General features: G+C 38.6%; 1 protein-coding gene across 1 annotated transcript; it reads right to left on the bottom strand.

Annotated features, from left to right (window-relative positions):
- Positions 1-278: 278 nt before the first annotated feature.
- On the bottom strand, positions 279-26,351 carry LOC137261647 (uncharacterized). Its single transcript, XM_067799426.1, has 26 exons — positions 26,179-26,351; positions 25,392-25,515; positions 24,026-24,136; positions 22,602-22,706; positions 21,718-21,852; positions 20,463-20,495; positions 20,091-20,185; positions 18,350-18,431; positions 17,445-17,534; positions 16,941-17,067; positions 15,985-16,064; positions 15,026-15,130; positions 13,984-14,110; positions 13,637-13,713; positions 12,095-12,337; positions 11,342-11,452; positions 10,670-10,769; positions 10,265-10,385; positions 8,466-8,619; positions 6,915-7,073; positions 5,926-6,101; positions 5,517-5,597; positions 4,757-4,834; positions 2,935-3,128; positions 2,015-2,101; positions 279-997 (listed from the first exon to the last, which is right to left on the bottom strand). The coding sequence occupies exons 1-26, from the start codon at positions 26,349-26,351 to the stop codon at positions 777-779; spliced, it is 3,189 nt and encodes a 1,062-aa protein (XP_067655527.1). The 3' UTR covers positions 279-776.
- Between the last annotated feature and the right edge of the window lie 1,410 nt (positions 26,352-27,761).

Below are 27,761 nucleotides of genomic sequence, written 5' to 3'. Positions count from 1 at the left end.
GGAGGCCCAGTGCCAGTTGTTATTGTATCAGGACAGCAGTTATAAATATCGGCAGGCCCTTTGGCCTTCAGACATCAGTCTTTTTTCAACTGGGTTCTATCCCTTTTTCTTTATTAACGTTCTGGAGTCATCCCTGATCCATCATGTTACGATAACTTGAAGTTTTACTACCTGGTATTTCAGCACTTTGCACATAATAACGTCAACACCAGTCTTTACAAACAAAGATGTCTCTTTGCACCACAGGCTTTGCTAACTGATTTTGTGGAACAGTGAGGTTTATTTTGTTTTTATTGGTTTGACTTAAACATAACGGGCCTGCAGGTCTCATTCAGGCAACTGCAGGCCCTGTTGACCAACTGGCAAATTAAAGCATTGCAAACACTGCATCATACAACTATTCACAAAGGTCAATACACTACTGTGAGATTATTTGAGAGACATTCACACATATTTCCAAACAATATTAACACATATTATAACAATAACAGTATTTCCTAGGTGCAACAGGTTCTAGGTTTACAGAGGACTCTGGTGTGAAACTAGTTTCTTTGATTGTGTTAGATGGTGGGGTAGCAGAGTATAGGCTCATCACAACTTATGCCTGGGTTTGATTCTGGTAACCCTTGTCATGATATGCTAAAATATTTACATTTACTCACTATCTACTTTTTTCACATCCTGTAAATAACTTTAAATATATGTTTATGAAGACAGTCTCCTCATCAATCATTGAATCTTGTAACCATGGTAACGGTATGAACCCAACATATTGTTTAGAAGGTGATGGCAGGTGTGATGGGAGGGAGAAGACTTCTCTGGGACCCGGCTGACGGGATGGAGACTTGGGACCGTGTCCAGGTTATGGGACTGCTGGACACTTGGGACATCAGGGCAGCCGACCGGGCAAGGTCCTGTCGGGCCATCATAACTGGATTGGGTTTCACACGTTTGGAGATCGCTCGGATCAGGTCCCTTGCATGTTTCAGACTAAAGGCTGCAAAAACATGATTGTGTAATTGACAGCTGGCATAGGAGAACAACTTATAGTTACAGAGGAAGTTGTCTAAATCAGTACTCATCAGGACTGAAGAAATAATCCAGTTTAGACAGAGTACCGGATTGTAGAGCTGGTGATAAATGTACAAGCCAAGAATGAGGCTGACAACTTGCCGGATTGGGCAGATGCCAGTTTTGACAACTTCCTCTGTATAAGGTTCAATGATAGAGAGTGCATGGAAGGATTATCAACCTACAGATATACTGAAGTTTTTTAACATTCTTTGCATTATAGGAATCTCTATTTCTTTTGTCTCTTCTCAATACACTTCCGTAGATCAATTTCATATAAAAATGCAGGAGTTTGGAAACAAAAATTATCTCAAAACCAAAAACCATTTCCCCAATGAAAATCAAACAGTGTGTTTCCCGGAAGTGTTCAGTAATTATTATTATTATGTAGCATGGTTTTCCAGCTAATTGATTGGTCTAAAGGTGGTCAAGTGACCATAAACAGAAAAGAATAGTGACTTCAAGCCAGGTCTGATCAAAACTTATATTGACTTGAGTTACTAAAAATATGCTATGACGTCATTCAATTGTTTACATGTCACAGTATTGTGGAGATAATGTAGTGAAAATAAAATTACTTTTCCCAACTACATGGACATGTCTTGGTTTTTAGAAGTTTCTTTCAGTAACTACATAATAAAACAATTACAGACAGGTGAATTTGGCCAATACCTAACATTATGGACCCATGAAAAGCAATACATGTATTGACTTTGTCCATGATCAATATTGCTTTTTGCAGGTCCATAAAAACAGGTGTTGACCTCATCACCAGTCTATAATTGTATAATGTTGTAACCACTGAGAGTTCACTTCACAGGATAATTATGTTTCTGATGTAACCAAGCACTGAATTGTTAATATGACTTTTCTTCATACCAAAACTAGTGAGAAACATGAGAAACATGATGGACAATCTTGAAGACTTGAAGACATGGCGTACCTTGAAGCCTTGCTCTGATTTCGTCAGTGAAGTAGCCTGACTCGATCCACTCCTCAAAGTCTACAATGTTGTCAAATGCAGACAGACCTTGGACAGAGATTGCAGACAAATAAATATTACGCACACCAAGATGATATTAGAGTTTAAAAACTAGACAGTCCTGATTTCAAAACATGGACAAACTGACAGTGGGGTGCACTTGAATTTGTTTGCAAAAATGGGGATCTGCAAGTGTGCTCTATAATGAGTTTTCTAGATTCAATACAGTTCAGACTTGAGGCTAAAACTATGCCTGAAACAATCTAACTTTTCAATTAAAAATTATTCGATTCGATTCTCATGTCAGTTGACAAAATTCATACCAAACATGCTAATAATGTTATGGAATATGAAAATGAAGGGTTTGGATTATATCTCCAACAAGGGTCATATATATAAAGCTAATTTCTGGTGTCAACCTCAGTTACTGCTTGACAAGTACTAGATGAGCCACCTGACAAATGACCCCATTTTGCATATATGGGAACGCCCTCCAGAACATTCCATTTGAAACAAGAGGGAAACAAATTGTCGTCTAAATACTAAAATGTTCAATTTCCTCGCGCGAATCGTGTCTTGCTAAACGAAATCTCTCTAGAAGACACATTATTAACAGTAGCGGTATTGATTTCACGCCTCCGTCAGCGTGTATTGCACGTGCTTAGTCCCCGACCTACCTCATGTACCTGTAGCAGTCGAGTGTATTCGTCTATATTCCCTGCCCAGCCTACTTGTCACATACGCGTTTACTGCGCAGGCTCATCTAATGCGTGTCAGCAGTATATAGCTGGCATATTACTAAACAGTAACAACACCCACACTCAGCAGTATGTGGAGTGCAACCATGAGTTTCTGTAAGTCTCGGGAACAGGGAGACACACCTTGTATATTTTTTTGCCGGACGTTGGCCCCTTGTCCTATGAGAACACAGGCTGCAAACTGGTTGTTGCCTTGTGTTGCAAAAAACAGCGGTGTACTGCCCTCATCGTTAGTGTTGTCAACATCAGCACCGAATGACAGCAACATCTCGAGGACATCAGTTGGGCCAGAGAGACTTGCAGCATAATGCAGAGCACTGGGGGCGGGAAGATGAATAGTGTTTACTAGCCAGCAAAGTTTCAATGCAATTAATATTAGGTCCTTTGCAAGAGACCTTTGTTTGACAACAAGAAAACAGGATTTTTTTCTAACAAATCACAAAACAACAACAAAAGACCCCACAACACACTCACTCACCAAACACACTTACATGTTTCAAACAATTACAAGTTTAAGTTCAAGTGTATTCAGCCTATATTTTTTCTTCATAAGGGAACAAGAAGTAAGAATTCAGAAATTCATTTAAAATTTTCCAAATCATAAAACTTATCTTGTTCACTTTCACTGAAAGATATTTTCTTTTCAATAAAATGCCTATCTTGTAATTAATGTCTCAAATGTTTAAAACTAAGAGTGGTCTTTAATACCTTACATTTATATATGAAAAAAATAGCTTATAACAATATTAAATCAAACTCATCATCAGTATATACATTTTTTCTCATTCCAAACACAGTAAGTTGCATGTCCAATTTCATGTTGTGAACATGTTGACATTTGTCATTCAATAACTCTAGACAATATTTCCGAAAAGCTCACACATGTTCACAATACCAAAACAAGTGGGAGATTGTTTGAACCTCAAAGAGTAGTAAATATCATGAATCACTATTACTAAGCTTGGTGGAAGTACATGAGCGGAACCTTCATGGGTTTTATGACATAGTGCCAAACATTTTGCATCCATGGCTAATTGTAACTACACACTCCCAAATCTGGAAACCACCATCTAATCATGTATGGAACTTCAAATATACTCTTTGAGGACATAAACATACATCTAAGTACAGCAATTACAAAAAGTAGTTCCTGCTAGACCTGATTGCACACAAACTAATACTGCAACATGCAACATCAACTGTTATCAGAACATGACATATCCCCCGGCCTCCACATATTTGAAAGGACAAATCATCTGACAGTTACTTGATGTTTTCTTAGATTAAGTTTGAATCGTTTCCATGGAAGTCATGTAAAATATAAATGCCATATATCTGTAAACAGCAAAAGGCACCACTTGAAGATCCGTCCCATATATCTGCCAAGATCTGTTGAAAGATATCAAATGGTTCTTCGAGTTGTGCTCTGGAAATGAAGCCTATCCCTCCATTTTGAGACTAAGTCAGAATTGTTTCCATGGAAACCAGGAAAAATAAAAATGCCAAAACATTGTAAATAGCAAGATGCACCACTTTGTGGTCTGTTACAAACATCTGCCAAATTTTGCTGTAAGATATTGAATAGTTTTCGAGTTGTGCTCTGGAAACAAACCAAAAAAATATCGACGTTTTTTTGGTTCAACAAAAACTAGAAAAACCTTAAAGCAAATTGTCAGTTGAATGAATAGGTTCGCTATGAAACATGCATAGTATTAAACATTGCTGAAACAATGAATTTTTTTTCATCTCGTCTCAAAAGCTATGATTCTTCTCTGTTTCCCACAAATAATCAAATTTGTCCAAATGATTTTTTAATGGGCAGGCATGAACTTTGCTCAAGGCATAATTTTCTGAAGATTTTAGTTTGATCAGATTACCAATTTTCTGGCAGATAAGACCAGACATCTTATATAATGTATATGTATCATATGTGAACCCCCATCACCTGTTGCCACCCGGATATCGAGGGTTGGGATCAGCACCACACTCCAGGAGAAACTTGACAGCATCAGCTCGGCTGTTACTGTAACAAAAGGATGAGTCTATTGTAACTATTGAAGAATTGTCACTATAGCACTGTCCTAATCACTGCGGTCATCATCAACCAGTAAATCAAAACTTCCAGACATACAGTATCACATGTCATAGTTGAAATATTATAATATTGATAGTTACAACTGAGCATGGGTAAGGTGGAAGCAACCATGAGAGAATGAGTGAGTTTGGTTTTAGATAGCTTTCAGTATTATTTTATCCTTGCATGAACAGGGGTCACAACTCAGAGCTCAGATGGCCTCGTGATAAGTACTACCAGACAACAAATTACAGCACATATAAATATAAATTGCATTGGTGTTACATCAGTATTCCATGAAAAAAAACCTGCACAAGTCAATTAATCTGCTAAGTCATAATGGAATGAAATCTGGGATTCATTTAATGATCTGGGTGTCAGGCTCAGTGCTGTGACAGTCATAAGGTACAGGAGCTACGATCACTTTAGCCCTGAGATCACATTGTACAGCAGCACCCTCATAACAGGGGATGGGCAGATTTTGTATACTTTGAAACATGTCTCCATGTGCAGAAGGGCAAGAAATTACCTGTACATAGACTTTTACTATGACCTGGACTTACAAGGCAATCTTCATAGCAGGGATAATTAATACATGGCCTAGAATGACCTTCCCCTTCAACTGACTCACATTTTGATCTGCTCTGTCAAGATCCTCCTCATCAAGATGTCTGTCTCCTTTGCCTTGAATACAAAGCCGCTTTCCAACAGCCTGGAGGATAAACAACATACAGACAACAAAGGACTACAAAACAAGATGGAACAAAATTTCCTGATAGAACACTGCTACAATACCAGTTAAAACTCACTCATCCACTCACTCACTGCACTCACTGCAAGCACTCACTCAGTCACTTAAGCAAGCAAGTACCCACTCACTCACTCACTCATTCACTCACTATATTCATTCACTCACTCACCCAGCCACCCACTCACTCACTCACTCACTCAAGCAAGCACCCATCCACTCACTCACTTGTCACAATATGACTGAAACATTACTGATGTGACATTAAATCTTCACTCACTCACTCACTCACCAGTGAGCACACTCCACAAAGTCGTTGGCGATGGCAAGGTGGAGGAGACTGGGTGGCTGCCTGTCCTCCTCGCTGTTGAGTGTGTTGGTGATCTGACCTGAGGTGTCAAACTGAAGCAGCATCTGCATTGCATCGACACGTCCCTGCATAGCACAGCAGTGGATGGGCAGGAGACCCTGACAACAGAACACAAAATGTAACCAACTTTGTGACTGTAAGAACCACAAGCACTTATATAAATGCTGGTATAGGTGAGTGAGTTTAGCTTTACACAGCTAAACCATTAGACTACCCCCTTGTTCCTTTGTTGCAAGGCACAATACAAGTTGTTTAGTGGTCACAAGAAGAACATCAACCCATTGACCCCAAAGGACCAGTGAACAACGTATCTATCTCACCAAACACCTCAATGTTAATTTTGAATTGTTTGAAGGATCTACACTCAGCCAACCTGTGTGAATTAAATGATTCAAATCTTGCATCTTGCTGTTTTTCTCGCAGGTATTGCTTCAGTAAAATTGTTTGAAACATGGGCACAAAACCTTTTGTAGCAATCACTAGATTTTCCAGATGACAAGAAAAACAGATTTAAAGTTATCTCCCTACCATTGATTTTTGTTTGCACACATCATACATGAATCAGTGTTATTCAAGACAAAGGATTACTACCATGAGTACCAAATGAATTCAGAATTGCCAGTGGGGTACCTTGAAATGTTACTTGCTTGTAGTGAGTGAGTGAGTGAGTGAGTTTGGTTTTACGCCGCTTTTAGCAATATTCCAGCGATATCACGGCGGGGTACACCAGAAAATGGGCTACTTGCTTGTAAGCAGGGTACACTGATAATAACAGAAGAGTGCTCTGCCAATCAGAAAACCAAATTTATGTGTAAGGTAAAATATTGGGCAATATGGTAGTTGTATGATAGCGGCATAATCAACTCTTTAAAAGACAAACCAGTGGTTCAGACTGTGTTCCATCAACTCACCCTGTTGTTTCTCTTGATCTGATTGGCTTCCTTGGTGAGCAGAGTCTCAATACAGCCAAGCTCAGTGGGCTTCTCGGACTCCCCGTAACATTTGACATGCAGCGGCGTGTTGCCCTCTGCATCCTCGGCGTTGATGATAGCTCCGTGCTCCAAAAGCAGCTGCAAGACACCATGACATTTGTGACAGAGATCATTTTGATGTGAGTGAGTATGGTTTTATGCTACTTTTAACAATATTCCAGCAATATCACAGCGGAGACACCAGAAATGGGTTCTTCACTGTGATGAACAAACCCTTTGACCACTATGCTACCCCACTGCACTGATATCATTATGAAGTCAAACCTTTTTGAAATTTAAATATCATATAGTTTGAAACACACACTCAAATTATTGCATAATTCATACAACACACTATACAACAATTTTCTGAAAATGAATGAGTGAGGCTGGTTTCAGCAGTGTTCCAGGTGTGTCATGCCACGTCAGTTGAGTGTGTGAGTGAGTTTAGTTTTACACCACTTCTAGCAATATTCCTACTGGAGGAGACCAGAAATGGGCTTCACAGATCGTACCCATCTAAGGAATTGAACCCAAGTGTTTGGTGTGATAAGCAAACACCTTAACCACTAGGCTACCCTACCGCCCTTGGAAAAAAGCATGAAGTTGGTACCACTTTGGTTAAAAAAAGAATGGGAGGGTGCTGACACACCTCAGAACATAACATAACACTGAGCTGGAATCAATCCCACAAGGACAGAGCATAGTGGTGAAAGCATTAGCTTATCACAGTTCAATTCCCCACATGGGTACAATGAGTGAAGCCCATGTCTGGTGTCTCCCGTCCTGACATTGCTGGAATATTGCTAGAAGCGATGTAAATCTAAACTAACTCACACAATCCCACAATCACTGGTTTGCATAACAAAGGGATGAGAGTCTGCACCACCATGTATCCTTTTCCTGAAAGAGTCATATGTCTTATGCACTGGAGGTATGTTTGTAGTGAGTAAAGGGTGTTTTATGCCATATTTCATCTGTGGAATGTAGTCTCTGTTAATGATCAGTAGCTGAGTGCAGTGATCAACCCTGTCTGGGTATATAATGACAAACAAGTTCATATTTGATCCTCAGTTTAGTTGAGTGATTGAGTTTGGTTTTACATCGCTATTAGCAATATTCCAGCAATATCACAGCAATATGGGACACCAGAAATGGGCTTCAAACATTGTACCCATGTAGGAGATCGAACCGGGTCTTCTGTTTGACAAACAAATGCTATAACCAGTAGGCTATCACACCGTCCCTCATTTTAGCTGCCATTTGCAATCGGTGGAGTGGTCTTTCCTGCTGAATGTAGAAGAGAGACTTTAGGAGCTCTATAGCAGTCTTTATTAAATACTATCTTGTCCAGGAACAATCAACTACTCAACATGCTAAAAATAAATGACAACTCAACAAAAGTTTGAAATATTTGCTGCTGAAGCCCCTCATTCACTTTCAACAGTTTGTAACCATAGTAACACTTGTCTGCAGGAGTGATGGACATACCTGTATGGTGTCCTGATCCTTGGCACGGTGGAGGGGTGTGGCACCCTTGTAGTCATGGAGATTGATGTCCACACGTTGCTGCAGCAGCTCCTTTATTGCAGCCTGATGGCCATAGTATGCTGCGGTGTGCAGCAGAGTGCTGCCGTTGATGCATCTAAACAGAAGTGACATCATCATTTTCAGGCGCTTGGATCAGATGGAAACTGTAGACATTCTAGTGCCTCACAAGTAGTAGGCGGTATGTTGCCCAGGGAGAAGAAACCAGCAAATAGATCCATTGGCCAGGATAACATCAACACAGCACCTTGAATATATAGGGCTGGGATGGGTAACTTGGATATCTGGGACAGGTAGGTTATGAGTTGGACCCAGGTATCCATATCAATTACTGGATGTGTTATAATCAGATGACTAACAGGTTAATCAATGCAATATATTATTAAAGTGAGATATGTACTTTTAACCGTAACAGTTAGAACAAAAAGTTTGGTTTTTGAATCCGATCCTTGACAAGAAAACAGAATCAAGCATATAAGACTGCAATAAAAAAAGAAACGACTGGACTTAGTTCAGAATGCTCAGGATAAAATCGATCATCGTGTGAAATCAATCATCCTATGTCATCTATCCCAATAATATAGGTAGTGAAGATAAATGACCAGTCTCTGGTTATTTGCTTCTGAATACAGACCATCTCCCAATCATTTAAACTCATTACTACATAAGGACATAAAAACATTTTTCCTGCTACCTGATTGGTCTACAGGCAGTCATGTGACCATCAACAGAAAAGCATATTAACTCCAACCCTGGTCTGACCAAAAGTCATACAGACTTGAGAGCTCTGTGATGTCACGCTATTATGTTATTCTATTGTTTACATGTCAGAGTATTGTTGACATAACGTTATTGGTTTGTAGTGACAATAAAATTACTTTTCTTGACTAAATGGACATGTATTGGATTTTATAAGCTTTTTTCAGTAACTGCATTATTAAACAACTGTAGACTTCGTCCTTGGTCAGTACTACTTTTAGCAGGTCCACAAAAACAGGTACTGACCTCATGACCAGTATATAATTGTACAATATTCCCTGCAGGTCAAGGCTACAAAACAGCATCGTTCAATGAAACTCTGATGTAGAGATTATACAGGTGCTGTATAGGAGCTTGGTCAGCTTTCAGAGTTAAGGATAGATACATCCACACTAGTGGTGTGACTATTCATTGATATGCATCAATGCATCGATCCATGAGCCACCAATACAGTCAATCGATATAAAGTTTTACATTGTCATATATCCCAAGGTGATACATCAAAAATGCCATGACACATTGATGTTTAAGTTTGAATATTGCCAAATCACAATATCTGTCAAGAGAAAAGACTATCTTTTGTTTGATAATAAAAATATATGCTTTCTTCATTGTCCTTCATAAGTAAATGTGTTCTTGGAAATTCTAGCGTCCAGTACTGTGTCAGACAGAGCGCTCGCATGATATTAACATTCTCAAAGTCTGTGTTTAAACTTAATTATCTTGTTTCTGAATAAAAATTGAGCAACACGGACAGAATTTGACAAAATACTTTAACATGGTTTTGTTTTGATCTGTAGGTGTTTTATAGTTGGTGTTAGAATTAAAGATTTTAGTACTGGGATGCATATTGTATCACAGCTTCAGTGCAAACTACTTTGGCAATATATTGCTGAGAACTAAAATTTTAGCAACGTGATATGTCATGTCACGGGTTGTTTGCCAATACCAGCACTAATCTACACTCTGTGACATAACCTTACCTGCTGGTGAGGCTGACAAACTCCCTCTCGCCAGTCACATGCTGTTTGATAGCCTCGTCCAGTGCCTGTACATCTCCGTTCATGATCTTTGGAACCATGGTGGAGTAGTGGTCATACAGTCCTGTGTATAGGGTGTGTACAGTCTGATATCAATATTCCTCAACAGCAGCAATACCTCTAGAAATGTTACTAACTGAACTGACTGTGTTGTGCTGGCTTTTCAACAGTGACATATATATTGAAGTTCATGTTTTGTGGATAGTGAATTGGAAGAACATCTTCAAGCATAGAACATCATTTTTTCTTGAATATGCAAATTGCTGTGACTCTCAAAGATTATTGGTCATATAACTCAATAAAACCAAGGCCAGCCAGAAGAGATTTTCTGGGTCTTATTACACTCACCTATAAGGAACTTCCTGAAGTCATCATTCTTGGCACATTCCAGTGGGCTCTGTGCTCGGCTGTTCTTACAGTGGACGTCACAGCCCCACTCTATAAGCAGCTGCAACATCATATACAGTGACAGTGAGTGGGTTTGTGAGTGCATGGTTTTGTTTGTTTGCTCACTCATTCATTCCATCCATTTGTTCACCCATTTGTTTGCTTGTGAGTCACTTCATGAGAGTGATTTCCTTTGTTGGCTTTCATTCGTTTGTTCGTTTGTCAATCCATCCATTCGTTAGTTCATGAATCGGTTCATGAGTTAGTTCATGAGTTAGTTCATGAGTTAGTTCATGAGTTAGTTCATGAGTGAGTCAGTTTATGAGTGGTTTCATTTGTTCACTTATTCAAGTGTTTATTCATTTATTCGTCCATCTATATATTTATCTGTTCATTTGTGTGTCAGTCTATGAGTGAGTCAGTTTGTTCATTCTTGAGTGATACTTGAATTTGATACTTGGCCCAGAGAGCAGAAACAGAAAACAATATTTTCACAATTACCTGTACTTCTGCACATGTGACAAGACGCATCTGTTCTGTTAAGACCTTATACCAGATTCTTATTCAGAATCCAGCTGGTAACTTTCTGACTAGTATATGCTAAATGTATGGAACCTTACAAAAAACACTTACATTGGAGATTTTCCTGTGCAAGCCCTCGATGGCAGAGTTGAGCGGTGTACATCGAAAGTTGTTCTTGGCATCTATATTGGCACCACTCTCCAGGAGAAGATACACAATGTCCTGAAACAGTTGGATATTATTGCATTTAGAAATGTCACCTCAACATGGCCGTGTTCTCTTGACCAAATGATTTCAGCAACAGAAGAGTCTGCCCAAATATACCTGGAATATAAACTCACTCACTCACTTACTCATTCACTCACTTACTCATTCACTCACTCACTCATTCACTCACTCACTCACAAGAACAGTCATAACTGTTATTTTACATGTATACATTTACGATGACCATTATGCTAAGACCTCTTTGTCAGGAATATGTCACAAGAAATTGCCAATTTAATTCCTATTAAATTACACTCGATGGTGTAAAATCCTTTCCTCCAATGCTGATATAAAGAATGTTCCTAAGCTTGTCATGACCCAAATGCATAAATTGATGCTTATGCTGTTGATCACTGGACTATCTGGTCCAAATTTGATTATTTACAGACCACCACCATATAGCTGATTCTGCCATCTTTGAAAGCAAGTTTAACTTTGGTTAGGATTAAGGTAAGGTTTAAGGATAGGGTTAGGGTGACTTGATACTTAACAATATAGCTGGTAGGTATCCGATATTCTGCAGGTGTACCTTAATGAATCTTTGACTTGATGTTATGGTAGAGAACTAAAGATTTCACTAGAGTAATTACGGCTTACATAATGGCCATTCCGACTGGCCCAGTGTAGAGCTGTGTTCCCAGTCTTTGGTTCCCGACAGTTGATGAAGGAAGGCGTTCCCTTGAAGAATGAGATCATCTTCTCCACGATGTTGTACTCATTGTCCTTGGCAGCTCGGATGAACATCCTTTGCCAGGCGATGGTGTTTCCGGGGAACACCTGGTACAGGAACACCGTTCCTGCCTTCAGCTGCTTGTTGCGACTCGGGGCCTCCAGGTAAAACTGGAACACAGCAGACGACATCACTAAAGACCATCTACAATTCTTGAACTACGTACTTGGCCAATAGTTACTTGAATCATTGGAACTCATTCACTTGTAGCATGCAGATCAGAATTTACCAGTGTTCCTATAGCTCCTATTCAATTTCAGGATTTCTACATCCAATTTCTGTCTCTAACTTCAATTTCAAGCACAGAAATTCTACAAAATGAGAGTGTCCTGTTCCTATTCATGGACTTAAGTGGTTACATAGGACCCCAGTTTTCATGAATGAGACACTAAAAACATGTGACTCAGAGTCATCACAACTCATTAAAAAAACCCAAAACATTGCATCCCTCATAGACCTCTTGGCAGTGTTCGAAATAACTGCCTGCCCCCCAAGCAAAATGCTAGTTGCCTTTTGCTTGGGCCTGTCAAAAGTTGAAGCTGGTTCACATGGCTAGTGATAATTCAGGAGCTGATTATGTTTACTGAATCATGACTTGCTAATTTTACAGACAATGTCATCCTAAAAAACATAAACAAATAGTGAAATGCATGTTATTACAAAAAACTATCTAAATTGTAAACAGTAACATCATTGGTCAGTTCTGAAGTGCCAGAGTTCAGAGGTCCTATGTAACTACAGTGTGACCCCTGTGATTCAGCATTGGTTGAAAGTAAACCACAGATGGCTGAGGAGGGTTCTCCAACCCCTGAAATCTGAGGACGTCAGAGATGATGAAGAGACAGATTTACATCTATATAAGACGGAGGATGGTGAGCCCCAAACAGCTCCAGATTCTGACTGTGATAGCTGCTATGCTAGTAAAATTCTCCTTCCACTTTGCTATATACATGCTAAAACATCTGACATAATCATAACTAGTAGACATATTCATGAAGAGTATAATGCCATTGCAGGGGATATTGATGACTTTTCTTGTATGGGTATTCTTAGAGAGTGTCCAATCAATGTCATTGGCTCAGAGTTAATAGTCTGAAACAATTAATTTGTGAAATGATTCCTCACACAGGTAATTTGATGATTTAATCTAATTGTTTTTTCCCTGAAAACAAGGGGACTAGTGAGCATTCTGTTGTGCTGGATTCACTGACTAATGGCAGCACCAAATTCATACGTTATTACTAAACAGGGTACGTTGGAAGATGTTTCAGTTTGTTAAAACTTTCAGGATTGTCGATATATTTTGAGGGTTCATTGTGTTATGAAGTGAAAAGCCAATGTAAAAATTGTATGAATTTGTGTAGAGAGCTTCACACTTTGGTCTTCACACTTTACGTATGGTCTCATACCTCGTACTTGGGATACTTGGCAGGATCAATCTCCACCACGTTCAGATCAGGGAGACGGAGAAACTTCTTGACAGACTCTGAAAAACATTGAGGTGAGTCAAGGTAAAGGATAGGCAAGATAACTGCTCAACAGATATAACTGGTCTTACCCTGTTTTGACGAGTGAAGTCACAAATAAGGTCCTGGTTGGCTGGTCCATATGAATTTGTAAATAAGGTCATAAGGTGTTGAAGTCTCAAGCTACCTCTATGGCTACTTGTGAGTTTTAGACCTGTTATCTTTATCCTAGTCTTTTACTGGTGAAATCTCACCCTAACCATCTGTTTACTGGTGCAGTCCGGACCTACCCTTGTTTTTACTGGTGAAGTCATCAATAAAATCTCCAGTCTCCTTATTTCTGAGCACCAGTCTGCGCCCCTCAGTAAGCAGCTCCTTCTGTTCGATCATGTAGAACCCAGAACCATTCGTGAGAGTCTGGGGAAACGAGTATGTACACTTCTTGAGACAGCAACACTATTTTAATCCTTGTCATAAATCTTACAACAAAAAGTTTGTGTATCGTGCTTGGCAGAAAAACAGAACCCTCAAGATTTTCAAAATCTAAAGAAATACACATGAATAAACCAGTATAACGTCCAGTTAAACATCTTTTAGAAAACTCAACTTGGTTGAGTTTGTGCTGTTGTTTCTCTACACACAGACAATGTAGAGCAGCACTCTATCCCAATGGTTCAAAGTAGGTGTGTACTGCAAAGCTAATGTTAAGCACCATGCAATATTGAACTAGTCACTGCAGAATGTAAAGTGTAACTGAAAAAATATTTTTTAATTAAAAGTTTCCATTGAAGGAAATGTTGTTCAAACTGACATTCATAAGTATATGAATGACAGATTTTGACATTTATGTTTAGCACAAGATGTCACTCCAGGCCGGAAATCCTCAAACATTCATAGGAAAACCCTTCGCGGAATTCCTTTGCCTGCCATGTATTCTACATATAACTTGTTTAAGCCATGTGCAAAAAAAAACCCAACAATAATCTGGTGTTATTTGTTGTTGAAAGTGTTATGGTAAGTCACTGGTAAGAAAAGCCTAGTTCTGACCAAGAGTGCAAGAGAAGTTCTGAACTCTGGCACACTAAATTTGTGGAAACTGCCAATCCGGAGCTATCTTTAGTTTATATAAAGTGAAGGTGACTTCTTCAATATAAAAGCTGTCTCAATTATGCATCAACAATGTCATATACTCACAGTGTCCCCATCATCTGTTTAAAACGTTTGTTGACACTTTATGGTATTGTATTCTGAGTGGGTTTGAACATGATGGTAGCTACAAGAAGAACTCATGTAATCATTGAAGTAATCTGTCAGTTAGATTTACAATCTCACCAGGTTTATGACATAAGAAAGACAGAGGTCATTGATGGTGATGTTGCGAGGGATGGTGAGCTTGTCAAAACGGTGACGGATCTGTTCTCGTATCTCCTTGTGAATCTAAAAATGAAGAATATATGGAATCAGGACACTTACAAACAATTCACTGTAGGCACAGGCTCTGTAGCGCACTCTACTGGTTAAATCTGAATAATCGAGTCTGTACCAGAGATCAACATCATGAGCAATTGGGATACAATGAGAAGTGTCAGCCAAGTCAGCGAGCTTGACCTGCCCTAGTCGCCTCTTGAGGCCAGCATGGGTTACTGAAGACAAATTCAAGGGCAGAGTGAGTCTATTACAGAAGGATAAAAATGTTTGACTACAATTCCAAGCACTAGGAAATAGATGTTACTAAATATAAACCATTCAAGCCCTATAGAAGAAATGCCAACCACACGAAAAAATAGGAACAGAAAAATAAACGAACAACTTGCCTACGATAGTTTCTACAGTAATCTTACAGGACTTTGCCAGAGAATGGAACAGTGAGTGAGAGGGTGGGTGAGTGAGTGAGTTTGGTTTTATGCCGCTTTTAGCAATATTCTAGAAATATCACGACGGGAGCACTAGAAAATGGGCCTCACACATTGTACCCATATGGGGAATTGAACCTGGGTCTTCAGCGTGACGAGCGAACTGCCCCGACAATAGAACAAGCTTGCACATGATGCAGTAGTGGTTTTGTGGTGCAATGGTATATAATTTCATAAACTAGATTAAAACTCCTGCATGCATGGCAAAGGTAAACATTTCAATTATAAATACACCAAAACATTATTGATATACACTCATTGATAAGTCCTTGCTCACTCTATATTAGAGACCTAAGATCTAGATTTAATGAGATTGTTCATACACATTGCATGACATGATACCAATCAAAATACTTGAAGCATCTTGCATTCTAATACCTGCAGGCGGACATCGGCTACATGCTGCACCAGATCCTTGCAGTACTGCATGTCATAGCGGCGCAGTGTCTTCTGTACAGCTGGGGTAAACATGGAAATTGGTAAATAACATACTGTAAACCACAAATCAGGTGTTTTAGTGTCAGGATATATTTGCAACTTGCAAAAATGTTCTCAAAAACAGACTGCACCTGAAAGTCCTACCTACTGTATATGCAAACAAAGGTTGCCATTAATCTTGATCTGAGCTCAAATTTGCGTCATGAAAAATGTTCACGCTCACAAAAATTTTGTGATTTAAAGTAATGTGAGGATGAATGGGATGAAATGGGTGAAAATATTCAATTGTGTTATTGCATTACAGTATACTGAACTAAAGTCAAAATATAGCGGGTCTACTAATACCTCGGTATATCGTTTCACCACTACTGATTGAACTGACAACAAGTATGGTCCACATAGTCAAATCATTCAACCTCAGACATGTTTTACTACTCTACCATCACAGCTCTTGACAGATTTCAAACAACTTATAAGTCCCCTCTTTAAGAATATTTAGAACAAATTTGAAACCATCATTAGAAACCGACACAGGACGATTGACAGTTGATTGATTGATTGTTGTTTAAAGCTGCACTCAGCAATATTCCAGCTACACAGCTGCAGTTTGTAAATAATTGAGGCTGGACTTGATAATCCAGGAGATCAACAGCATGAGCACCCATCTAGACAAAGGGGATACGATGACATGTGTTATCTAAGTCAGCCAGTTTGACTATCCGATCCTGTTAGTCACCTGTTACGAAAGAATGCGACAACAAAGAGTGAAGAATTGTTATCAAAATATTAACAGGTTGACTGACAGTTATGGGGAAACATTGTATTCTGTTATTCTGTTTTTTATCCTATTTTGGAATAAACAGTGCTGGAGTGATGGTAGCTGCACAGAACCTTACCCTCCTTGTGAGCCTCAATGTTAGCTTTAATGCCCGTCCGCTTCTGTAGGTCAGCCATGTTGGTCACACTGGCAGGGAATTTCTCTAGCTCATGGTTACACTCGCGGATCAACTGGTTGATCCAGTTCTGTGAACATATTGCAAATATCTTTTACAGTTATCTCAGCACACTACTGAATAATGCACGCAACTGTATCAAATTATTGTATTTTTTAACACATTCACATATTTTTACTTCTATCATAGTCACATATTTTGGCAGTAAAACTACATGCATTGCTGATCTTGCTGTCAGATTAACAGGACTGATTGCCAACTGATTACAACAGTCAGTTGTTAATTTGGGCAGTCAGAGTCGGAATGCAGGACTGTCAGAATAGAAAGATATTAAGTGATTCAATTTGTTACCGACAGAAGCATCGGATAAAGTCAATTGTTGGATAAAAAGAGGACTAATTACAGAGAGATGACTGTACGTATCATGAGGTACAAGGTCCTACTCACCACTCTGTCGATCACGGCCTTGCACTGGCGGTATTTGTACGCCAGCATGAAGAACGTACAGAAATAGGAACACACTGCCATTGGCTCAGCCTGGAAACAGAAATATGTTTTCAGTGATTGTTGGTTGCAATGCTTTTCTGTTTAACGCCACACTCAGCAATATTCCAGCTACATGGCACTGGTCTGTACATAATAGAACCTGAACCACACAATCCAGTGATTAACAGCATGAGCATCGATCTATGCAATTGGAAAATGAGGACATGTGTCAACCAAGTCAGCAAGTCTGACCCTTCGATCCTGTCAGTTGCCTTGTATGACAAACACAACTACATGGCCATTCAGTTTTGCAACTGCCAAACTATCATTGCAATATAAACCCTATAATACTCAAATATTTGGATAACAATTAAACCGTGGGATGCACAGACAATTGTTCAACAATCAGTGCACACCATCAGGAAACATGACAAAAATGAGATGAGAAAGTTGACAATAAAATAGAAAGACATTATTTAGAACAAAGTGGATTGGATTGTGCCACCATCAAGCCAGTCATCACTAGTGTAGACTCTGACAACAGCGACACCGATTTGGACAACAACAACACCAATTCTGAATGCACAATCACAGATTCTGGAAGCGGCAACACTGAATCCTACTGAACGTTCAAAGTGGTAAACAGATAATGGTTGAGATGACCCCCATTTTTACCATACGTTTGTTGGCTACCTGGCTGTTCTACCAGCAAGTGACAACATGATGATTGTTTGTTAAACAAGGTAGCATAAGGACCAATTTGTAGACAATTTGCACTTGTCCCAGTCTTTACATCAGCATAGAGATGCAAGTGATGCACTACACGCAATAACTGTATCAACAATTCTGTAAGGACCGATAATTACCTCTACCAAATCTTCAGAGTCAAATGGTGTTTCAAACTTGAACATTTTCTCTCCAGCTCTCAGGGCTATGTTGATTGTCCACCTGTCAAGATAACAAAACTCATTTGTGTTAGCTGCTGGTGGATATATTGTAGGCAAAAGATTTAGATGTTCAGTAATGACTTCTAAGATTATTATACAGTTTTACTTATGGAAGGAGCTCAATGCAGAGTATCTTATTTGCTTTCTTCCCCAAACCAAATCATCAACCCACAGACCAACCATAAGCTTCAGATGTACACTGTCCTTGATAAAAAAATATGCCTGGCCATTGTTTGTTGTGAATATTACATATCTGTGACTGAAATAGCAGAACATAAAGGGTATATGATCAAGGAGTAAGTGATATAGAAGGAACTTTAGTTTCACTGAAATTTGACATGACTTAATTATAATACTTTTTCAATTCTGATTATGGATTTAACAAGCACCCCTCTTAGTGAAGTTACAAAATACCCAGGGCGCTTATTGTGGCAAATACATGAAGGAATTCTGAGACAATGACTGAGATATTGGTCAGATTTAAGGATCTATTTCTTACTCCAAATATGTGTTCTATATGATAGATACCACTGGAATATTGCTGAAGGCTGTTCAAAAGCCCAGTCAAACAAAGTTGCGATGATGTTTTCCTTTAGCTCCTTCATTTATCTTCACTTGTTCTGTCATACCGAGTTAAAACAATCCATGATGATGTCAAATAAGATATAATATTTATTATTTATTAAATCTAATATTTATACCCCACATATCACTTCAAACCCAGTCATTAAACTGTTGCTTGTCATGCTGAAGACACGGGTTCATTTCCCTGCTTGAGAACAAGTGGTGAAGCTGTAATATTGCCAAGTACAGCCATCAACACTGACTGCTTGAAGCCACCCATTTCACAGTCCATGATGATATTATCTATACCCCACAGAGACACAAATTACTCCGAGCCTAGAGTTCCAAGTGTTCCCTTGAAGACCAAGGTTCAGTTCCAGCATGGTTACAATGTTAGAAGCCATTTGAACTCGCAGTGATATTGCTGTCACAATTCAAAACTGCGTCTGAAGCCATCCTCAAACACTGCTCCATGCCAACTATTTCTTGGTTTATCACCAAAATGCTGGAAGCAGGTTTAGTACCAACATGTTCCATGATGTTGCTAAGGCCTTCAACCGACAACCAGAGACTCAATGTATCACAGACTAAAGGACATCTGTTGAAATTGTCAATAACTAACTTTGATGCAAATTACAGCCAGTGAATATTGTCAGTAGTTTTCATAAAGGACAAATGTAATGTAATTCACAGATTCATTGATTCATTACACACCTGGTCACTGCAATTTATTTCATTTGTTTTTACACTTTTCATGAACAGAGCTAAAGAACGAATTTCAGCTAAAAATGCTAGTAAGCCTTCATTATTTCAGGATACATCTATCCCAACTCAGACTGTCTTCACCAAAGTAGTTTATATTTGTAGGCTTAAGACTTATTTAAACTTAACTTCACAAATTCAGAAAAGATCAACATTATTCTATTCTAATCAGTTTTGTTATACATACCATGCTTATCAATGGGACAGTTGAAATAAGTTTTCAATAAGTTATTAATTTGCTTCTCTTTCACTTCAAAGTGAGTGTCATGCCATATTTCTTATAAAATGGGGGTTATTTTCACATTTTATTCTTAAAACTGTAAACTGTTCTCACCTGTCGTTAAGGAGCAGGTCAGTGGTGAAGGTGTTGGGTACGTAGGAGTTGATGAGGATACAGAGCACTCGGCTGTCGACTAGATCATCCACACTCTGCAGAGAATCAATAGCACCTTTCTTTCACACTGCTGTAGTTAATCCATCACCAAAAATAATTCATTCCACAACAAATTAGCTGTAGTCACAAGAAAAATATGAACATCTTTAACATATGAATAACATACACAAAACTGTGTCTACTTTGATGAAAGTACAGTTTTTTCATTATAATGTTCTATTAGAACAATTTTTGAGTCAATCATTAGATAAGATTTAGAATGGTTTCATATAATGTGTATGTGTATCTTCAGGAAGATTACAATTCACTCACATAACAAAACAGATTGCTTCCTTCTTTACTTTTCTGAAATAAAAGGGAAAACTTGAGTAAAAATACTAGAATGTAGTGATTGGTAAAGTTTCCCAAGAAAAATTGTCTTCTTTTTCAGTAAAAAGAGTTTTAAATCTGGTGGCAACATATATTTCTAGAGCATATAGGCCATTTGTCTTTATGATGTGTCTTAAAAATAATATAGCCCCAGGTACACTGAACTAATTCTTACATATGTCTTGTATGATATTATTATGGTAACTTGAAAATATATATTGAGGGAAAAAATTAAGGGATCACATGAAAAGACAAGTGTTTTTTCTTCTCAAGTTATGTATCGAAAATACCTTGTAAAGAAACCTGGAAACAAATAAAGGAACACTTGTGCTTTCATGTGAGTTCATTTTTTCCCTCAGTATATCTAAACATACATAAATTTTTAAATACATGAGTTCCCCAACATAAACATACATGTACACTGATCTCAAGTGATACCCCTCTCCCCTACTGATTAAAGGTGATTGCTCCTTCTTGCACGAATCCATAGAGATCCGGTCTATAATGAGTTCATTTTGTGCAATCCATTTAAATCATTAGTGAAAGATTCCTTCATGTCGACAGAGAAAAACTGCACATTTCACTGATCACATGGGTTTATGTGGTTACTTGTAAAATCATATATTTTCATTTTATTCACCACAATGACCAATAGCATGCATTTCATTGATAAGGACTCCTAAAAAACAATGAATCAATTTGTATTAATTAGTCACTGCCTCTATAATCAGTCAGAGTAAAGAAAATCTTACTACTATTATTATGCTAATGTTTGTATAATGCATCAATATTCAGCTCAGATGCTCAATGGCAATCTTACATGGCACATTGTATTATCAATTTCAACTCGCTGGGGACAATACAACTCTTGCAGCCTCAAAGCACACCAAGTTCAAGAGGCTTTCCCATTACACTGTCAAGAAGAACAGTATCTGCTTGTGAATATTTTGGGGGCATATTTTGTCATGCAGTGAATGCAGAATTTCATAAAATATGTGCCCATTAAAAAAAACACGATCACAAAACCTTTTGGTTCAGAAATTCCACTATGTACCTCCTATGTGAACAGATATATTTTTGCCAGTGCACCATCAGAAAGCAAACTAAGTACAACAAACAACGCCAAGCAGAGTTATACAAAAGAAAATGCAATGAAAAAAATTTAGAGTCATTGATGCTTACTATTTTTGTTACTTACTTTCAGTTGAGCATTAACAAGTTCAAGAATGCATCTATCTGGGTTTGGGTATCTGCCAGCTGTCCGCTTTCTCTTGAAGTTCTTCATAAAGTCGGAATTGGGATACTTGACCCACTGTTCATCTGGTTCATCAGCCTGAAAGACAACAGTGAGTCACCTGGGTGAACACCACTATAAACAATATTCCTGTTACCATGGTTACATTACATCAAGGGAGCTTAATGGTCGAGGAAAGTCCAAAGTGATGCAGGTCTCTGGTGTTTAGCAATGTGGTGAAACTGAAGAGCAAGGGTATGAGATTGACAAGCCTAGGAACACATCTTCCTAACGTACCAAAGGGACACAACTCTGCATCGCCATTTGTATTGTTTCAGATGATAGGGTAATCTGATGCTCCGATCTATCCAAGAACATACATAATGTCTGAATGTAGGTGTTACCAGCAAAATTACCATCACATACAGTCAAATTCCAAAAAACAAATTAGGTGTGTGGCCTCTGACATGTTAGACCTGTGAAGATCAGGGTTAGAATTTACCTCCAGTAACCCATTCTTGTCGTAAGAGGTGATCGTAACAGGATCTCTGAATGAGACTGGCATATGTCATTGTGTTTCAACTGCATATATCAATGCTCATGGTGTTGATCACTGGACTCACTCACTCACTCACTCACTCACTCACTCACTCACTCACTCACTCACTCACTCACTCACTCACTCACTCACTCACTCACTCACTCACTCACTCACTCACTCAGACAGACAGACAGGCTATTCTTGTATTTTGCATGTATGATATTAAACCATAGAAATGTCAGTAACAACTTTACATAATTTGTGTCCCATCAGTTTCCACAGGAATCTCCTACACTGCCAGACTTACCCCTGGTATCTTCTCTTCCACAAATGATGCCGAGCCAAACCCAGTGAGAAGAGACTTCTTCAGCTTCGTCTTCTTTTTTTTCTTTGGGGGAGGCTCTGGAGTCCACTGTGAAAAAAACATAATTACATCACACTCTCATATCACAGCAGAGCAGGGGTTATTGGAATTTACTCCAAATTATTTACAGACTGCCAGCATGTAGCTGCAATAGTGCTCGGTGCAGCGTTAAACAACAACCAAACCAAACAAAAACCTTCTTGAATGTACAGTTTCTGGACTGAGCAGGTTAAAGTGAAAAGAGTCCAAAGTAACTATCTGTGTATCCCCCTCAGAGCTCCAGATAAGTGATACCCACACTTCTGAAATTAAGAGGGTATTTCCAATTTCAAGTGGCTATCTATACTTTTTCATATCTACCAATATTTTTAATTTTGGGTAAATGTTAAACACCAACCAACTAGCCAACCAATCTTTGTCTTTGGAAAGATTATTCGTTACCCAAAATCAGTGTTTCTAAATGAATCTGTAATTTTACAACCCTAAGGAGTGGCTAAAATCTCTGATTTATCTTTGTGATTGGTACAATATATCTTGGAAGATTAATTCAAGAGTGGGCCTTTAATAAGGTAGAATTCAAAGTGGCAACTGGAACAGTTGCTGCACATACAGTAGCCATTCAATCTTTAGTTAGTCATAGAAAAACACAGACACCCCAGTTGTGATATTAACAGTAAAAGTGTGAAGATGTTTGTCAGTGAATGAAACTCCTAAAAATACCAGGGAGGCCACAGGGCCGATAACTGAAAAATGTTGCTGGCTCTGTGAACATGTAACCAGCCCTGTGTTGAAAACAGGAAACTGAGGTAAGGTGTAAAAATACTCTTACCAAAGAATTACTCATAGAGAGGTAAACTTATACATATGCAAAAGCAATTTTTACAAAGCATAACTTGGTGGTCCCTCTTGATTCATTTAGTGTCACTGCCATGTGAATGAGATAAACAGGCAAAGTCAGAATGGTCAGTATCTTAGGCAAGAAAGGTCTCTACATTTCTTCATGCAATTAGCACAGGGGATTTGTAACTCGCCTTGTGAAAAGTAAACATGCGCATTGAGCAAAGTTAACAAAAATGACTTGGTCGCTGAGAGCTTTCTTTAGACCAATCACGTTTAGTGTTAGATAAAAGGGTAGGCTGATCTATGGAAGGTACAGTTTGATTGATCATGAACTATACATACAGACACAACTGTAAACTATTTTCAAAATATCACCTATAGTCAGAGACATGGTAAAATATATACCCATGGAAAATGGACTGGCCCACAGGGCTGGCTATAAAATAGAGTTGTAAGCGCACCATGTAACTAGCAAGCAGCGGGCCGCCAGGCACACGCTATTTCATACACTAACTGTTTGTACTTACTTTGAATGGCACCTGTGTCAAGATGTCTCTATCATCATGTTGAAGGTATTCAGCTCTCTCCCACACAAACCAGATGTCATGGCTCAATAGACGCCACAACAACTCAAACACCTGATAAATGGATACGTATCTTGTCTTATTGTACAGGAATGGCTTGCAAGTGCAACACAAATCAATATATAAAACAGAACATGAAAAAAAAACAAGACAATATGGTGATCTGATATAAGTGAGTTAACACTGCATTTCAAAATATGATTAAAAAGTGGATTGTTTATCAGGGGTAGTTAGTCATACGGTCCATCTTCATGTAGCTATGTTTTGTAACCTTGTTTGTTTCCAACCGACAATGTGGTTGTTTTATTGGGGACATGTTAATACAAGGTTTGACTGGGTCCTGTCTATGCTTAGCTTTGGTGACTTTTTGCAAGTTTAACAAGTCACTTGATGGCAGATAAGTGATACTTCACTATATCTCATAGGAGATATCACTGCCATGAAACTGTATCTCAATACTTTCCAGGTTACTGTGACATCACCAGTGGCCATGATGTCACAATCAAATGACAACACTAACTCATCTGACACCTGTACAGAAGATGGTTAACATTTCTATTTACAATGATGACATTGTTTATTACCATTTACAAATTGAAAGATGAATGATTTTGGATGTTATATAGAATCTTCTCTCATGTCATTTGACTTTGAGTGAGTGAATGAAGGACGGAGAGAGTGAGGGAGGGAGAAGTGAGGGAGGGAGGGAGGGGAAAGTGAGTGAGTGTGGGAGGGAGGAAGAAGTGAGTAAGTAAGGAAGGGAGGGAGGAAGGGATGGGGAAGTGAGTGAGTGAGGGAAGTGAGGGGGAATTGAGGGAGGGGTAAGTGAGGGAGGGAGGGGAAAGTGAGTGAGTGAGTGAGGAAGGGAGGAAAGGGGAGGTGAGTGAGTGAGTGAGGGGGGAGTGAGTGAGTGAGTGAGTGAGTGAGTGAGTGAGGGAGGGAGGGAGGGGGAAGTGAGTGAGTGAGGGAGGGGGAAGTGAGTGAGTGAGTGAGTGAGTGAGTGAGGAAGGGAGGGAGGGGGAAGTGAGGTTTCATGTCACATATATGACAGTAGGGGAAACTAGAAATGAGCTTCAAACATTGCACATCAAAACAGTTGATATCAAGAAACGAGGTAAATGTTCAAATAGTGTGACAAAGAAGATAACATATATCTGAAAGCAGCATAATTACTGTGCTCATATATACATATTTGATAATGGTTTTAAACAAGCGAAGAACTGTATTTAGCTTTGGGTAAAGAGAAAAATAAAGTGAGGAACACTGCTTATGCCATTCAAAGACTGGATAAAAGCAATTTTTGACTTACATGATCTGCACTCCTCATGGCAAACATTCTGCAGTCCACATAGGTATCAAATGGGATGACATTACATTTCTTCAATTCCTCCATAACCCACTCCACTCGAGTCTGTTTCTGCTGCTGACTCAGCCTGAAACAGATCAAATACAGTGAGCGAGTGAGTGAGTTTAATTTTACCCTGCTTTTAGCAATGTTCTGGCAATATCACGGCTGCAGATACCAGAAACTGGCTTCACACATTGTTGAACATGTGGAGAATCAAACCCGGGTCTTCAGCATGACAAGCAAACACTGTAACCACTAGTATTTGTACAATAGCTAAGAATCCCAAGACATAAAAATGTGTCGAATATATATACACATCAGTAACAGGAAGCATTTGTCAAGGTAGTGCAGGTAGCTTTTGAACAAGACACCTGACATGCTTGTTTCAGAAGATGATTACAATAAGTTATTTCTCCCCATTCAGTCAAAAACTTTCTACTAAAAATAATTAGATAAGGCAAGACTGATTTTATTTCTTGTTTTGTGGATATGCGGTCATATTTTCTCAAGAATATAAATAAGATACAAACTAATTTTCCCTGCTCAAACTATAAAATCATTATATTTTTGTAAACTTTTGTAAATAATGTAAACCCACAAGAAAAAAAAACAGACCAGACCTTCAAGTTTTCAGTTTCAACCAACAACTAGTGCTCCCAAAATGGTTATTTACCACACTTCTGAAATGTCTAGATGCACACCTGTAGCTAAGCATTAATCACTAGAGCTGAACCAATGTGTATCATACCCATCAAAACTCTCAAGCCTCTTGAAGTCTCTGCCAGTGATGCTCTCAATGAGGTACTTCATGTGTGTGCCGGTCAATAAGTCCATTAGGACATTATTCAGCAGGTTGTTGCTGGACATAGTGCGAAGGTTCACCCAGGCTGTGAAACCACGGATCTTTGTACGCATCGACATCTTGAAATGTTGGTCAATCACACTTTGAAGTCAGCCTCAATCCAGGATGTGATTTGGTTCTTTACTGGAGAGTATATGACAGCAAATGTTCAGTCTCTGGTCCTAGAACAACATCAGAAATATTATTTCTTTCTGGTATGACTGTGTACATACACTCCGAAGTGGAGAAAACTATAGGCTTACCTGCATGAATTACATTCATGTTGTGGCCTACATCAATTTCACTGACTATTAGCTAGCTATGCATGCCATTCATACTTTTTGACAAACTGAAAGAAAAAAATCTAACTACTAAAATAACCTACTTTTAGAATTCAGAACCACAAACTTACCTAATTTGTTAAAATCCAAAATTAAATACATTTTTTAAATTTGTACACATATTTATAAAATACTGTACATTTTTCACGAGTGTAGTTTCATAATACTTGGAGATACGTTTAACAAAATCCTAATTAAAAAAAAAATCGTTAAAAAAAATAAACAACACTTTCATTAACTCCATTAAAATAGAAGGGACAAACCAATCAACCACACACTTTCGTTGGTTACGAGATCAGATAAGGCAAAGGAATTACCTATTTTACGATTTCCTCATGGAAATGACCTACCGAAACTACCTTAAATCCATCTATATCGCTGACATTGGTGTTTGATCCTTATCACAGGGATAAACAAGAAAACAAATCAGTGTCCTTCCATCGATTCACCCCGTGAGTCGCCATTTGTAAACAATCCTGGAATGAAGGGAGGTCACTCTGTCGACAGGTGCTCCCAGCGAAGCGTAATCTCCAAATCGCGTGATTTAATGTTCTTATTCTTTAGAAGGTTTTGTTCATTTCTATCAGTGAAGATTTGGTGTTTAGCAATACAGATTTCTAACAGCCATGGAAAGTGTATTATTTTTGTTTTGTAGATGTAGAATTACTTACGTTTTGCGCTTACAGGGATAATGGGCACTCTCAGAAGCCCGATTTCGCGATGTTGGTAAAACATAGACCATAAATCTAAAGACATATATATTACATGCGTATGTGTAGATCGATATTTTACTTTTAAAGCGATAACTGGTTCCTGTGCTTAAAACATTGCGATTTGAATGGATTCACTATTTAAATAAGCCTGTACAGTAGACGATTAAGTCCATAACAATAGTCTATGTTGAGATCAGAAAAAAATGATCTGTGAGGTAATTTTCGTGGTCAGTGTGTTTGAGTGACAAGTTTTCATGCTGTTGTCACAGTTCCTCAACTGCAGGATGTATAATAACCCCGGATCACCAAATCAACTAGTCACTAGTGGTCATCTCGTAGTCATGTTGAAAGTCGCAGCCTACTCACAACAGCGCATTGACCGTTGTTCATAACATCAATGAATTACAGGTTTGTCTGGTCCACTTGCTCCAATATT

This window comes from Haliotis asinina, chromosome 14 (genome assembly GCF_037392515.1).
Source record: "Haliotis asinina isolate JCU_RB_2024 chromosome 14, JCU_Hal_asi_v2, whole genome shotgun sequence".
Classification (NCBI taxonomy): domain Eukaryota; kingdom Metazoa; phylum Mollusca; class Gastropoda; order Lepetellida; family Haliotidae; genus Haliotis; species Haliotis asinina.
Note: the sequence above shows the minus strand (reverse complement) of the source record. Positions and strands in the feature narration are given on the sequence as shown.

Bases quoted from the DNA above. Each gene is read 5' to 3' on its own strand.
- LOC137261647 (XM_067799426.1), bottom strand. From the start codon at position 26,351: ATGTCGATGCGTACAAAGATCCGTGGTTTCACAGCCTGGGTGAACCTT. The intron at 14,111-15,025 runs GTGAGATTGTAA...TCGTTTCCCCAG, and splicing joins TTTCTTATGTCATAAACCTG to ACTCTCACGAATGGTTCTGG. The intron at 6,102-6,914 runs GTGAGTTGATGG...TTCTGTTGTCAG, and splicing joins AGATCAAGAGAAACAACAGG to GGTCTCCTGCCCATCCACTG.